Source organism: Dermacentor andersoni, chromosome 5 (assembly GCF_023375885.2).
Source record: "Dermacentor andersoni chromosome 5, qqDerAnde1_hic_scaffold, whole genome shotgun sequence".
Taxonomy (NCBI): domain Eukaryota; kingdom Metazoa; phylum Arthropoda; class Arachnida; order Ixodida; family Ixodidae; genus Dermacentor; species Dermacentor andersoni.
In genome coordinates this window covers 121,035,402-121,050,854 of record NC_092818.1, presented here as the reverse complement: position 1 = coordinate 121,050,854, position 15,453 = coordinate 121,035,402, and the positions used below count along the sequence as shown (strand labels likewise).

Sequence of the window (15,453 nt, the reverse complement as noted above, 5' to 3'; positions counted from 1 at the left end):
CGCAGACATGGACTGCATGAGATTTGCATACGAGACCCGGTGGGTCTATACTACGTATTCTTTAAGCGATGCAAGCATTGCACTGGTGAGGAAATGCAATAGCACATACACAGGCACCCACGTCATCGACGCCGAGAAATATTGCTGTAAATTGGCATTTTGTGTATGTTTAGCGTCTGGTGACGCAAGCGAAAAAATAATTTTATCCGTTTCATTTTGTTCATTTTTCGTGTAGGTGGCTGCCCATAAATACTTATTATCTGGCAAGGCTAACTTTTGCGCCGCCAACAGCCGCTTCTGTTTGTTTCATACGCATCGTTTAGCTGGCGCGGGTGTCTTGGAGCTATTTAAAGCATCTTCAGTTCATCCTGCTTTACTTCTCCGAATGTTGCCACTTGTCTCACTAATTTATCAACTATCGTGCCCTAAATAAGCTCCTGTTGCAATTATATGCTTTATGCAGACAGTCGCAGCAATAAAAACAGCTCACGCTCATTCACTACGTACTCTTTTGAAAGCTCTGGCGCTCGAACCACCCAATTAGGCACAATGCCTGCCAAGCGCGTCAATGAGTCCGGCTTCACCACCCACGAAACCCCATTGCTACCGTCTACTTTCGTTGTGACAGGGCCGGAAAGAACGACTAATTGCATGCAGCTAATTTCGCAATGACAGTCCAGGCTGATTGCAATACAAGTCTTGATTGCTTGCCGCTCGTAACGTTGTATCACTCGATCCCAACGCGAGAGGCAGTTCGTTCTACCCTGTGACACCAGCGACGATGCTAGACTTAGCGTTCGAGCACTGACGCTGATCGGGTTGTAATAAAAATCGGCGCTAAATTAGCCATTCCGGTTCTGTGCACTTTTCTTCGTGGCAGCAAAAATGGGGCCTTTGGAGCACCGTTACTCTAAAGTGCGTTTCAGTCTTTTCAATGGATATATTACGAGCACCTTAGCCTTGCTTGCTTTGCCAGTAAGAGATAGAAGATGCACAATTCGCACTGCGTCAAAGAATGTCCAACTCGTTGATTCCTTTGTCTTTTCTTTCGCATCTGCGATCCCGTTGGTGCGAAGGACTCTGGTGCAGTGTCCTGAGTCTCGTATTGGCTCGACCTTTCGAAATTAGGAAATCACTTGTGCGCAGTTCGAGGAACATCAAGCTACTGGAAATCGCTCAGCAGTAGAGCTGGACAATTGTTGTCAGTTGGACATTCTGTAAACGAATGCTCAAGTGTTTGCACTTACATCCACAAGCCGGGCACTAAGAAGTTCGGTCCATGCCCTGTGACGCTCGTGCTCCGTGTGTAGATGTGATGATTATTGGTTGAATCAACAATAAATATGACTTATATCCACTATGTTGGATCAGTTCAAGATTTGATGTCTAGTGGTGGGCTCTACTCTTCTTTATCTTTTCTGCTTCTCTCCTTCCTCTTCTGTTCTCCTTTCGAAGCAGGTGGGCTTGATGTAATTTTCAGGAGACTATTCTTAGGCTGCTTTCCCTTTTCCCTGCATGCGTGCGGTGCCTATATATGTTTACATGATTAAACAAAAAGCAGTTTCGCCCGAAAGACGAAGCATCGCTTGCGATAGCAAATTAGTAGACAGCTATATGAAGTAAGGATAGTAGTTTTATCGGCCATATAAGCTCTCAGCCATTCGCCTATTAAATAGATTAAAAGCATGGTGTGGCGTTCGCACAGGCAAACATAAACACATCTCACTCGATGAGCACGGACACTCGCTGTCAAAACGCTGGCGTGAAGAAGCGTGGCAGCAACAGCGAGTGAACTGACCTTCTTGCTGCCTCTCGCTTCAACACGAACTAAGTGGTGAGAACACAGCGCACACGAAGCTATCAGCCGTGGGGCACCTAGACTCTGTACTAATCGCAGATCACTTTCAAGATAGAGCCCGCAGGGCCGCGCTCAGCTGCGCCTTACGCAGCTGCCACCAAAGTAGAGCCTCCCCTCCACCCTGCCTTAAGCGCGATGGAAGACGGTGTGCTGTCACAGTGTTATCGCATTTGGACTTTATATGGAACGTCACGGCGACGCCGATGGCGACGACCGCGGCGGAAATGTGCCTGGGGCTTTCATATAATTGATATCGCAATGAAATTATAACATTGTGTGCCGTGTCCAAACACGCCGTAGCATTATTGACCTATCAAAACCGGTGCGGGGAACTTTTAGCATGCCAGAAGAGTAACACCTTTCTCCCATTTGATTCGCAGACGTCCCTACGGTGGCGGCGGTGGTGTCGCCGCCGTTCCTGGAGGAAGGTCCCGGCACCCGTGTGACGCTGTCGTGCAACGTGCTCGAGGGCAACCCGGGTCAGCTGCGGCGCGTGCGCTGGCACCGCGACGGCGAGCTTCTCAACGAGAGCACCGAGCGGGTGGTCGTGTGGGCCGACGTGATGCGCAACGCCACGGGGAATTACTCCTGCCAAGGCGAGAACGATGCTGGATGGGGGCCCGTGTCCGACACCCAGGAGCTGGCCGTCTATTGTGAGTACGGCGACCGCCGCGCCCCCTATTCGTGAAGAGCGTTCTCTAGTCAAGGGCGCTTTTTTTTCCCATGAGTAAGGATAGCCTGCGGCATGGTGTCATTAACATTTTATTAATGAATGAGTTAGTAAGCCGTGTTTTCGTGTCAGTTGAAACCCGGGTTAACTGTCCTCTATTGTGCCAATTTAGGAAGTAGGTACCGATCGCACAATTGCTATGTCTCCGTCTGCTCGCGCTGGACGAACTTCCAATGACGACCTATCCAGCCAAAGAAACGTGCTGGCTGCTTAAACATTGGCATTTCTTTCTTTAATGCAAATGTGGGACGATTTCATTGTTGACGGAGCTAGCAGTGGGATGCGATGAGATACAATGCACGACAAGTTGGTGCATCTCAGTAAGAATTCCACGCTAACAGAGCAATTCAAAAGAAAATTTGGTCCTTTTTTCTGTTCGTGTCTTCGTGTAGTCGTCTTCGCACTAAAGTATTAGGGTGTCCAGAGCTAAACAGAAATTTAATCATTTAAACCGTTACTATAATTCGTTGCGGAAACACTCCCGCCGTATTTCATGGAATTAACTCGTACGCGAAAGTATGCATTCACGAGTTCAACAGTTGTCAATTTCTCCGAATTTGGTTCTTGTAGGTTTAACCACACTTTCGCGCTACCCACGCCCTAGCCGTGCACGCACTAACTTTTGTCCTTTCCTGTGCAATGTAGCTAACCGAGTTCAGCCTGGTTAACCTCGCTGTCTTTTCCGTATCACTTTCCTCTTATTCTGGCTCCACAGGATCGTAAGGTGTATCACAGCAAGAACCAAATATTACCTATTACAAGTATAAAAAGCGCTAGCACGTCTGCCGCTCTCATAAGCCACCGGATTTACAAGCCTATTTTTCTTACACTACGGCACTGTCTGGCTCGAACGAGCCAAGCTTAGTAGGCGGCAGTCTAAACTAAGTTTGCACACTTTGGTGCTTATTTTCCCCGTTGAAGACAATCGCAATCCATCGCGCATGCATTTCCTTTCTTTTACTCTGTGTTGTTCCCGATACGTTTAGGTCACAAACCACATGCACGCGCCACGCGTACCCAGAGTGACATCGCGGCCTCGACAGAAAAGTAGCGAGCACAGAGTGTTAAAGAAACGAAGTATACGCAAGGTTCATTTTTATTGTTCAGTGTGTAGAAGCACCAAAGTGCGTATAAAAATTGTTACATGAAATTAAAAGCCACAGCTGTACTGCAGAAACAGTGCAGAAACATGAACCTCCCGACGTTGCCCTCTCAGATCCTCCCGGCCCCGCGAGCGTAGTGCACGCCAGCGAGTACGCCGTGAAGGGCAAGACGACGACTCTGAGCTGCGTGGTGGAGGACCCGGGCCTCCCGCCGGCCACGCACTATCGCTGGGAGTTCGAGGGCGAGCTCATCGCCACCGCCACCGAGTCCGAGCTGGTGACGCCGCCCGGAAGCCTGTCGTCACGCGGCCGCTACTCCTGCGCCGCCGTCAACGATGTCGGAGCAGGACCGAGCGGCGACTACGAACTACCCGTGCTAGGTAGGAAATAAATGAGTGTTTTTTTATTTGCACTAGTTAGCTACGTCACGTACACGCGAACGCGAAGGGTCTGAACGCACGCTTGCGGTGACGAAAGTAGAGAGACTTCGATTATCGCGTCGGTTAGCGAGGTAGCACAAGCACCGGCAGGTAGTTTAGGGTACGTATTGACATGTGGGCTGAACAGCTTTGCCGTCCTCGAGATAGTTAGCGTAGACATAGCACAGATGGCCCGTCATTTTGAAGAAAGCCTTATGGACGAAGAGATTGCCGAGTTATGCGCCAATTCACTAGTTACTTGCGGCGCTAGCCACTTGGGTGAGTGGTGTATTCGGCCTATTAACTGGAAAGTTACGTTTAAGGCATTCTGTGCGAATCATGCAAATAAACATTGGCTAGATTTATATCTGGTATATATTAGGGCGAGGGTAAATAATGTTGTTCGACCACGGATCTCCAGCAAGAACAACGCAGGAGCGTTGGTGGAGGGAAATTTTCGTTTGTACTGATAAGCGCGTAATGCGCCTGATCGATCGTTTTCTTCTGTAAGAGAACATTATATAAAGCAACTATATTGAGTTATCTTAACCACTTCTCTGCGGACAGATGCCCAGTTCAAAAACATTCAGTTTAACGATCACACTAGTACCTCACTTGGCGTTTTCTGATTAAAAGAAAGCGACCTCTATACAGCATTAGAAGCAACGAAAGGGAGCGTCCTTGAAACTGAAGGGAATCCTAGGCATTACCGTTATGGTATATCGATCTTACTTCGTTTCCTGCCACGACAATAGCTAAAAAAAACCCCGTTCTTCTCAAAGTTCATTTCCGTCTCAGCGGGGTTATCTGTGCACTTCTGCATGGAGGGGCACCTTCCGCTTACTTTCATCGAGCAGAGTGCGTTAAATAAAGAGCGGTCATACAACAGCATTGAGCGTGCGCGGAGATCGCTTGCTTTTTGTGCCTGTAAAGTCGATGACGTGCGTGCTGTGTTTGTTCAACGCTGTATTCTCTCGCTGCACGTAGCACCGCCGTCGTTCATCGACCAGCTGCCCAGCGTGCACGGGGCGCTGCAGAACTCGACGGACGTGAGCCTGTCGTGCCGCGTCGAGTGCGAGCCGGCCTGCGTGATCGAGTGGCTGCGCGCTGGCGAGAGCATCGACTACAGCCCGCAGTTCAGCATCCAGAGCACGCCGCACCCGGAGGAGCCGGCCGAGAACCGCTTCGCCTCGGTGGTGAGCACGCTCAAGTTCGACATGACGCAGTGGCCCGGCGGTGTCCTCGACCGGAACTTGGACAACACCACGTTTACGTGCCGCTCGAGCGGCAACCTTGTCGGCCGCGCGGTCTCTTCCACAACGCACTTCGAAGTCGAGTGTGAGTTGAGCAACGCCACTGTTGCGTTTGCGAGCCCCCGACCCTGTCTCTCTCTTCATTTCGCTACCTTCTCTCTTGCTCTTGCCACTAAGTAATTGCAGTGTCACTCTCGTACCGGATATAGCAGCAGTAACAACGGCACAACAACGTAGCACAGGTGACATCGCTACATGGTCTTGCGTTCTGCTGGCGATTGTATGGGCATAGTGGCTTCAATGTTGTTTATCTCTACTCGCGTTCACTGCAAGACGTGAGCTGAGCGATATTCTCGTCCTTATTCATTGAAAATAGCGTGATTTAGTAGTCACAATAGTCATAAAGATAGACTATTGTCCCTATCCTTGCGGAGTGGTAGTATCATTATTGTAAGCAGATTGCAGCTGTGCCTCCAGCCCATACTTTCACTGGCGGCAGAAAGTTGACTCAGCGTTGATGAAATAATTTCAATGCCGGTCGCTGCTAACAAAGCAGAGCGTGCAATCACAAACACGAGAGGGAAGAAGCTCAGGGAAAGAGGCACGCCTTTGTGCATTTTTGTACTGTCCCAACATCTTTTCTTTCGTGATTCAAATAGCTTAGCGAGAACTACACTCTCTTTGCTGGCGCTGCAGCCAAGCAAAAAAGTGGCAGTTTCGCCCGGAACAATCGATAGCAAATTAGTGCAGCTATACGAAGTATGGATAGTAGTTTTATCGGTCGCATAAACTTATAAAAATAGCCACACTAACTAAATTAACAATCACGGTGTCACGCACTCCCAAGCAAACATGAACACATCTGACTCGATGACCGCAGAAACTCGCTGTCAAAACGCTAGCATGAGGAAACGCAGCAGCAGCAGCGAGCGAAGTGACATTCGTGCTGGCTATCACTTCAAGAAAAAGTGAGCGCCGAGGACACAGCATGCACAAAGCTACGAGCCGTCGACGGACCTAGGCTCTACCCCCAACGCAGATCGCTCTCAAGATACGGCCGGGCGACCGCGGGCATCCGTCACATGAGCAGTTGCAGCCGGAGTAGAACACCGCCCTTCCCTCCCCCTCTTTCCTCTCCCCTTGGTTCCTCGCAACGTTGGATACTCCCACACGACTGGAGAAGGCGCGCTTCCTGACCGCTTTGGTCTCTTTCGCACGGGCAAGATTGAGCCGCGGTAGTCGGCTCCCCTCGTACGCTTTCACTCGCACACACAGCGCAGGGCGCGTGGTGACGGTGTTATCGCCCTTGGCCTGTATACGTAACCTCACGGCAACGGCGACGCTTACGGTGGGAATGCGCCTGGAGTGTCCATATAATTGCTATCGCAATGCAACTAGTAATACAACATTCGTAAAGAACGCAATCGTGCTTCTCTCAAACAACTTGGCGTTGCATTTTCAAATGAAATGCAAGTTTGCTTTCCTAGTCAAACTCTGCGTTTGTAGGCTCGCTGTGACAGCCGTCACTGACTATCGGGGAGCACGTGCCAGTTGTCCGTTATGGGGTCTTTCAATGTGAAAACGATTTTTAAAGTAAATGAGCCAAAATATTAATTGGACAAACTGGCTATAGGATTCTAGAGGCCCAAATTATCCTCGAATAATGGGAGTAAGCTACTGAAGCGCCACGGATACCCAAGTTTTTTTTCTCGCGTGAGGCGATTCCAGGCGTCGTTTACAGGCGACATATTTTTCGCTCATGTGTAGGCACCCAATTAAAATCTTAGTGCATACCTACACATCTTACTAATATTAAAGCTGGTGATCGGGGCACCAGTTTAGAGTTCTGATCGCAAATTATTATTCCCCACAGAAAAGAAAATGCTGTTCTTTGCCTTCCTTAGGCGCTATTTACGCACAAAGCAGTCCAACATGTTCAGCAGCACTCAGTTACGTGGCTGATGAACGGAATTTGAAACCTTTATGGGAGTGTTTTACTTTTAGTTAACAGTGTATGTGGACCCGCCCAATTCTCCATTAGCAATATTTTAACGAATTTGCCGCGCACGTTCGATGCCTCAGATCCTCCCGAAGACATCGACGTGTCAGTGAAACACCTGCTTGTCTACGAGGGAAACGTGGCCGAGGAGATTACGTGCAGCGCCAACTCGAAGCCACCGAGCGAGTACATGTGGATGTACAACGACCAGGTCATCTCGGACAGTCCGCTGCTATTCATGAACTACAGCCTCGGTCGTGAACGCAGCGGAAACTACACATGCGTCGCTAGCAACCGGCACGGATCGGCGTCCTACAACAGCTACATTGACGTCATCTGTGAGTAGTGCCTTTTCACATCATATACGATCACGCGTCTTCTTCAGTCTTAATAACGTCGCATAAGTTCAAGGAAACGATCCATTATTATGAAATAGGATTGCTACCTTTATTCGCGACACTAATTTCCGAATAATTAAACTGACATGGCATGGTGGTACATGCTACTTACGTTTTAGCTTTCATGTCTGATATTAGTGTATCTCATACTCTCATACACCGAATTGCTAAGCAAAGCAAGTAATGAAATTACCGCAAAATCATGATTTTATGGCATGTAGGTACGACTTAAGTTCATGGCCATAGAACTACGTTTGCGTAATGAGTGCCTGCTTGTAAGCACTGAATGCTTGTGACTGTGGATTTGGTGCCATTCAAGCGCTGCCAAAAATAAAAAAATTCTAAGATTTTGTTTTTGACATTGTTCGGGCTACTGGTAATGTTGCCTGCAGACATAGCGTGGTTCTAGTGATTGAAAACAAATTAACTGAACTGGGGAGAATTGTTCTGTACGCCGAATTGTCCCCCAATCATTGGTGTCGTGTTGGCACTGATCTGCACCGCATTTTCCGTCCCTCGGCAGACCCGCCCTCGTGCGTGCTGTACACGAGCAAGAATTCGGAGGGCCAGGTGACGCTCATCTGCGAAGTGGACGCCAATCCTCCGCAGGTCAACATCAGCTGGATGTTGGGCAACGAGACGATCGAGCGGAACGTTTACTCTGAGGGCCTACGCAGCATATACACCGTGCCCGACTCGACGGCTCCCGAATACTACGGCCTCTACCTCTGCCAGCCCAACAACTCCTTGGGAGCCGCAGAGTGCGAGTACCGTGTGAACGGTCCCGGCGGTACGCTTTGCCCTTCACGTTCATCCCCTCCTTAGCAGAAAAAGAAAGAAGCTCCATAAGCCCTACATCCAATATGAGCATAAGGGGTTCCCATAAGGAGTTCCTAATCTAACACCCGTATGTTCCGGTAGGTCAAATGGAAAGAGAGGGAGAGAGCGAGAGCAAATTATAAATGAAAGGCAAGGAGGTTAACCAGAACTGAGCCCGGTTTGCTACCCTACACTGGGGAAAGAAAAAAAGGGGAAGGACAGATTAAAAAGAGACGAGGAAGTCCACTGGGGATATCGATCGGTCACTCAGTCCGGATCACAGACGGTGACTCAATCCGGCAGCTTTGAAATATCGCAGCACAGATTTTGTGGCCTTTTGTTGCTGCGATATGCGAGGCCATTGTCCCAAGATCATGTTGAAGGTGAACGGTTCTCTACCTAACTGATTTAGATATGTGCAGAGGTCATGTCTTTCATTTTCAATAGATGGACAGAAGCACAGTAGATGTTATGTAGTCTCCTCGACACCGCGGGCATTGCACTCGGCGCTATCAGCCATTCCAATCAAACACGTATATGGATTGGTAAATGCGACGACCAAGCGTAAGCGGCACAGCTTAGTTTTCACATTTCGCAGAAGCCCAGGTAGCAGCCGCAGTTGCATAGATGGGTCGAAGGGATGCAATCGATGTTGGGTGAATGTCAAATGGAAGTTCCCCATGTCATATATGTGATGAAGCATGCTTTTATATGGGACCCTCAAATGGGGTTACTGGACACAGGGCTTATGGGTGCTTTGAAAGGGTTGACAAGGCAAGAGATGGATAAATGTTTAATGATAACTGCAGATATTAGTCTAACTACAGCCTTGCTGCTGCAGGTGTAACATACGGTGAAGTATGAAGGAAATAGAGGGAGGAACAAATAAAAAAGGCCAGGCAGGCCGAAACTTACAGATGCACACGTCAAACGCACTAGTACAACAACTCAAGACAGTTAAGAAACTCTTTTAGCGCCTGTGCATGCAAATTAAGGGGTCCAAGTCTTCGCGCACGCTGAAAATCGGAAACAAGTGCGAGAGAACTGAATTTTAAGTAAACTGCTCTCTATTCACAATTCGAAGGTTAGTAGTCACTGAGACCGAGAAAGGGGGCGCTCCTTATGGAAAGTGGAACGAATGTTCACTGTTTGATAAACCTGGCTGTGACATAATGTTGACTTTCCTATTTCTTCCAGATGCCTACAACCATGTATACCTGGACGATGAACAAGTTATGATGATTACGGGCATCGCGGGGCTCATCGTTTTAATATTCATTATTATCATCGTTATTATTGTCCTTATAATGAAGAGAAAGCGGAGGAGAGGTAAGCACTATGATCTGCACGTATTTTGTACTTTGAACGAAAACGAAGTTATTTTACTTCATCGTGTGAACGTGGCTCGACTCATTCAAATTGTTTAAGAGTTTATCATTGCGAGTTAAAGAAGTACAGGAACTTTGATTCCTTAAGGCAGCATGAGCATGGGGGGGGGGGGGGGGGGTGCTCGTTTCTTGTGCCAACATTTTCGTAGCTCCACGGCTTGACATGTTCTTCTCCCCATATCTTTTTTCCTTTCTTTTACGTCGAAGGTAGTTTCACTCATGCACATGGTTACAAATTAGAAGTTCCGTTTCAACAGACATAACATTTTTATGCGGAATTAGATAGGTCGAACCAAAGCTGCTCTGCGTGAACTCGTTATGTCTCGTAATTCAGCAACAGGACAACCCAGTGGTTGACCAACGGTAAGTCAGATGTCGTGTGTGCTTATTACAGCTGGACCAAAAGAAGCGGTGGAGGATCGGCAAACGTAAGTACATCAAAAACTGTGCTCTAAAATATGTTTCTTCCCTTGTGATCAAGTAACCGTTAAGAGGTCTAGCCGCTATGCTTCCGGAGTTGTCCACTAACAACCCCAGACTGTTTTACGTTGTTGCATGGCTTGCACGAGAAAACTCCTTTCCTGGCGTTGCTTATCCTGCTTCACATTTATAATTACATTGTAACAGTGTTGCCAGTACTATCAATGCATTTATTTAAATGACTTGGTTAAAACAGCAGAACGCTAGAGAACATCATGTAGAACACACGGACAAACGTACAAAGGTGACCAACAGCTAAGCTTAATTGCACAAGCTATCACAAACTTCAGGGAGAATGAACCATCGATAAGAAAGATTTATAACTAATTGTTGTATACAACTACAGACATTTTCTATGCAACGGAACTGTTCAAGACCAAACGAAAAACCGTACGTGGGAACTATTGCAACGGTCGGCGACGCACGACTAGGGCGGGACGATCGTTTCTGTAACGTTATTTACGTGCAGCGATGGGTCCGTAGGTGCACGCATAGCTCAAAAACTCACGCTTGGGATTCTGTCAATACAAAAAGGAAAGGGCAGAATAATGAGAACATTTTCGTAGGATGGCATTTAAGTAAGAGCCATATTTTCGGTTACAACGTTGTCGCCTCGCTTCAAATACTCATTAATAACTATAATATATTGATTGGCTTTAGGGAATTTTTTTTGTAGCTGTTCATACGTGCGAACGAGTAGCTGTGATGAACCTCAGTTGGAATCCAGTCTCTTCTCGTGTTTCCTTTCTGTGTTATATTTATGCTACGTTCTGCTTTTTTAACGAAGTCTACAAACGCCAAAACCCCCGTGCCACCACCTTGCGTCAAATGAAACTGCGACACTACTTTTGATTTACTTATTTGGAGGGGTGAATGGTATCTACGAAATCTCACTTAGAACTATGACGCAAATAACCTTACGATACAAATCGCCGTAAATTTAATCGCTCCTTAGCGAGGCATGAAAGTATTGACCAAAACAAAAATGTGCAGTTTGTGTTGTCTGTCCTTTACCCAAACGTGAACATTCTTATGACATAGAAGAAAAGTTCGAAGTAAACATAAGGCATTTGTTTTTGCTGACGCTAATTTCTACCTTAGACCGGAAGGACGCCTAAGCCTCAGCGAAGATTTGAGCATCCACAAGGCTGACTTCCACCCACCTTATCTACAGAACGGTAGCAGCAGTGATATCACAGGAAACTCAGGTAGATGTTCTTAAGATCATGCTTGTGTACATAGCCATGTTTGAGAATGCGTTATTTGTGTCATAGCCGTGTACTTTCCTGGGCAATTGCGATGTTTTGCACACGTCGGTACTGAAGTGCACCTGCTATGCATGTTAACAGAGTGTTGTTCTAACCGGCGTGATCTACTTGTCAGGAAGACGAGTAATTGCCAGGCTTTACAGCGCCTGGTGTCATAAAGCTTACCATTTGCTCACTACACATCAGACATGACGGCCACTGCTTGCCACCAAACGCAGGACCTGCACCTGTACAGCATAACATGACTATAGCCTTTCCACAGTAATTTTCGCTGAAAATCAGTAGCCATAGTACTTACTGCACAACTCCACTCATTGAATCATCCGTGTGCCTAAATGGTTCGCTGACACACATGACTGCGGCACTGCATGACTTACTTGCTTCACTGCCCTTCCAGTCATCTGCATGAAACCCGCCTGTATGTTATGGCTTTTCTGCAGCTTTGTTGTCACGCGAAAACGCATTTAGTCACAGCCAAACATTGTGGCATAAGATTCAGGAAAAGTAGGGAATCGTAAAGACGAAAGGACAAAGCAACATTTTAGCAACACATGCAGGCCCTTGCAGAGCTGGTTGCTTAACCGGATTCAGAACAAGCGAATAACCGTTAGGGCTGGTATCATCGCACGCGTTTCCCAATCACAAGCCATACAATGAGAGCTAAGCTCGAGTCCTGTGTTGAGTGTTGCCTCTTCCGTGCCATTCCCGGTATCTCGTAATCCTTTCCTTCTCACTTCCTATCCTGCTCTGTAACACGCACGCCCGGCATGCGTCTCACGATGGCACCACCACCACTCCCTCTGCACACAGTGATTGCATTCAAGCGAGTTGACGGGGCCAGAAGGAAAAGGAGAATCGTCTCAGGTGAGACACATAACTGCGCGGACGCGTCGAATTTGGTTGAGTCATTCTTCACGCAGAGCAGCTTGGTTGCGTTTGTTTAACAATTCGAAGTTTTCATGAATGTGTTCTCTTCGCGTGATACAGAAAGCACTGCATGCTTTGACCATTTCTATTTCTTTTAGTCGCTGTCTTCGGCGCACTAACACAGACACCATTGTTTTGTCGGCCCAAGTGCACCACACGCGTTCGTGTGTCCTTCGAGTATGCCAAGTAAAGCTCAGCTTTGTTTTCGTTAAGGGCCTCGTGTTGCGCAAAATCCGGCGTCAGCGTCGGGCAGAAAGAATTTCGAACCAAATTCCGAACCACGCATTCCGAACCTCGCATACCAAACCACTCTTCTACTACCAAAGTTGCCTGTACCTTGTCTTTCATCCTTTACAATGTTATTCCTCGGAATTGTGAGAACTGCAGCCCACAAACAAATGTAATGAAAGAAAAGAAAACACTGACAGCACCTATCTTTTTGTTAGCTCTTCTCAGACAGAAATATCGAAAGTGCGAAACAATAATAGCAGGTAGACTTACGCAAGAGCCCCGCGTTTCTGCCAAAAAGCTTGCCTTCGTACATAGCATTCTCCGCCAGCATTTCCCGGTAAGCGTTACGGTTACATAAGCTGCAGTTGCCGGGAAGCATTAAAAGCAGTCAGGGTCTTTGAATGCTACCGCGTTCCACTGTTAAAGGTAAAACTTAAGCGTCCTTCAACTTTTATGCAATGCGGCATAAAATGGAGCTGCCATATGATCTTGCTGGTGCCCCACGCTACAGTGGTGACGCAAAAAAAAAAAAAAAAAATTTGGCCTCAGTGATACTGACCGTTGTGGCCTGACTTAGAGCACAAGCATGTACATTGGTTATCATGTATAGCTTCGCCGCTACACAGAAATTTTGTTCGTGCGCCATAGGAATCAAAGGAATCAAATTGCGAACACTGGCAAAGCCAGAAAATAAACTGAAACGTGCGAATGCTCACTACCTGCTAGACAAAAAGAAATTCGGCAGAGACACTTCAGACTGCTTACGTGTGAGAATGCGACAGCATTATAGTCGCTTTGGTGAAATGATTTTTTTTTTCTGCGTTCCTTGTCTGTGCAAACTCTCGCCTGCGTTTTAACTGCGCCTCGGTAACGCCACATCATAACGCGCCAAGTGTCCCAACGCACTCGCTTGTCTGCGAGGAGTTCATAACTGGAAGGACTGCTCAGAGGCATTCAAGCGGAGAATGATGCGTTTTATTTTATACATTCATTTTACACACTCGTGACGCGGCGCCACCTCCTAACCAGTGGCTGCGCCGTCACGTGCGCACAAGGCCCCACGCTTAGTGAGCCAGATGACTGCGACCTGACGTGCGCAATCACGGACGCACTGTAGGCACACATTTGGTCAACGGGTACCGCGGAGCCGACGTGGTATCGGGTAAGCGTGCTTGTCTAGCACACCAGAGGCCCAGGTTCGATTCCCACCCAGATAGAAATTAAAGTAGTGTTCTGGTAAAATGGATTAATTCACTTTGGTCACAGGCAGCTCCCCCCCCCCCCCCCCCCCCCCGAAGTTTGCCGTCAATTCGAGTATATCTTTATGTGGTCTTACTTTTTGCCATCGGGAATTTTTGGTACCATCATTCGGACAGGTCGACGACTACAACGCCGGATTTTCGCGCAAAGGGGCATATAATGTTTTCGCATTAAAGAAGGTAAAGAGCGGTGATCGTAGTATTTGTTGTAACTTCTCGGTTTTCTTCCGCAAGAAACTTGTTGAGTCGTCAAGCACATGTTGCGGTGACACTATAGAGAGCTTAGATGATGTGTGCTTTGAACACAAGAGATCTTACGAGACACCAAACAAAAAAAAAGCAAAAACAAACATGGTTGTCAGTGACGTCAGCCAGAGATTGTCTGCATCGTTTATCTTGCAACAAGGTGCAAGACTACGACCATTGTCTTTGTGTTCTGCTTAACGTAAGAAAAATACTTAGTTATGTGGCTAAGGAACATTTAATAACGCGAGCCTCGACCGTTCATCTATTCAGCGCGTCGTAACAATACGAAAAACAAACTCGGTCGATAACTTACGAGAGTTAAAAGCCACAAGCAGGTGCAATGAAATGCCGACTAGGCTGCCCTTTCACTACGGTGCAGCCACTATCTGCCAGAGCCTCCTCCGCAATGTCGTTTCTTATCCATGCGAAGCTCGCGTGTCTTCGCCAATATTATTTAATCTCTACTGTTTGCGCCCGCTTCGTTCTCCTGTGTTGCTGCGCGCGCTGTTTAAGCCTTTGTCGTCGGAAGCATAGGAGTTTATATTTTCGTTTATACTGGTGGTTGATCGCGTATTCATATTGAGTTAAAAGGAAAATACCAGTAGATTGAAAACGCGACGAAGAAAAAAACTCAACCTGCAACATTGCCGGGGGACGCAGCGGTTAGAGAAAACGGAATAAATTGAAGCCAATGAACAGCACGAGCATGGAGGTCATAAGCTGCGAGTTGCGACTAATTAAATGTTTGCGTAATACAAGAAATATTAAGACTACTCGGCAGGTGACTCGCGAACGCGCTCGTGCTACTTACTTGTTCATTAACCTAGTTAGGTTGAACAATTTGCGTCGTTACAAGGTCCTTCAAGGTTGCGTGGTTGCGAGATGGTATTTAGAAACACTCATTTGTTTATTTGTTTGCAAACCTCTTTATTGTCCCTTTTCTGATTATTCTGATCCTTTGGATGTTTCGTTCTTTGTTGAAAGGGAGTCATGGTCTGATTACAGTTTTGTAAAGGTGGTGTGAACGTGATCGCTTCTAGTTTCTATTCTATGAGCATTTCGCTAGTTCGCTGGC

The 15,453-nt window shown here is 47.3% G+C and overlaps 1 protein-coding gene across 5 annotated transcripts in view; it reads left to right on the top strand.

Moving 5' to 3' along the window:
- Window positions 1-15,453, top strand: part of LOC126531079 (hemicentin-2-like) — a 256,250-nt gene that overhangs the window by 227,356 nt on the left and 13,441 nt on the right. For 3 of the 5 annotated variants that reach the window (XM_055070959.1, XM_055070960.2, XM_055070957.2), the window contains exons 6-14: window positions 2,239-2,511; window positions 3,805-4,071; window positions 5,098-5,448; window positions 7,446-7,700; window positions 8,284-8,550; window positions 9,777-9,908; window positions 10,362-10,395; window positions 11,549-11,655; window positions 12,526-12,579. In XM_055070959.1, the coding sequence (XP_054926934.1) occupies window positions 2,239-2,511; window positions 3,805-4,071; window positions 5,098-5,448; window positions 7,446-7,700; window positions 8,284-8,550; window positions 9,777-9,908; window positions 10,362-10,395; window positions 11,549-11,655; window positions 12,526-12,579 (1,740 nt within the window). The remainder of the gene's footprint in view (window positions 1-2,238; window positions 2,512-3,804; window positions 4,072-5,097; window positions 5,449-7,445; window positions 7,701-8,283; window positions 8,551-9,776; window positions 9,909-10,361; window positions 10,396-11,548; window positions 11,656-12,525; window positions 12,580-15,453) is intronic. The other 2 variants (XM_055070958.2, XM_050178465.3) reach the window with 2 other exon arrangements.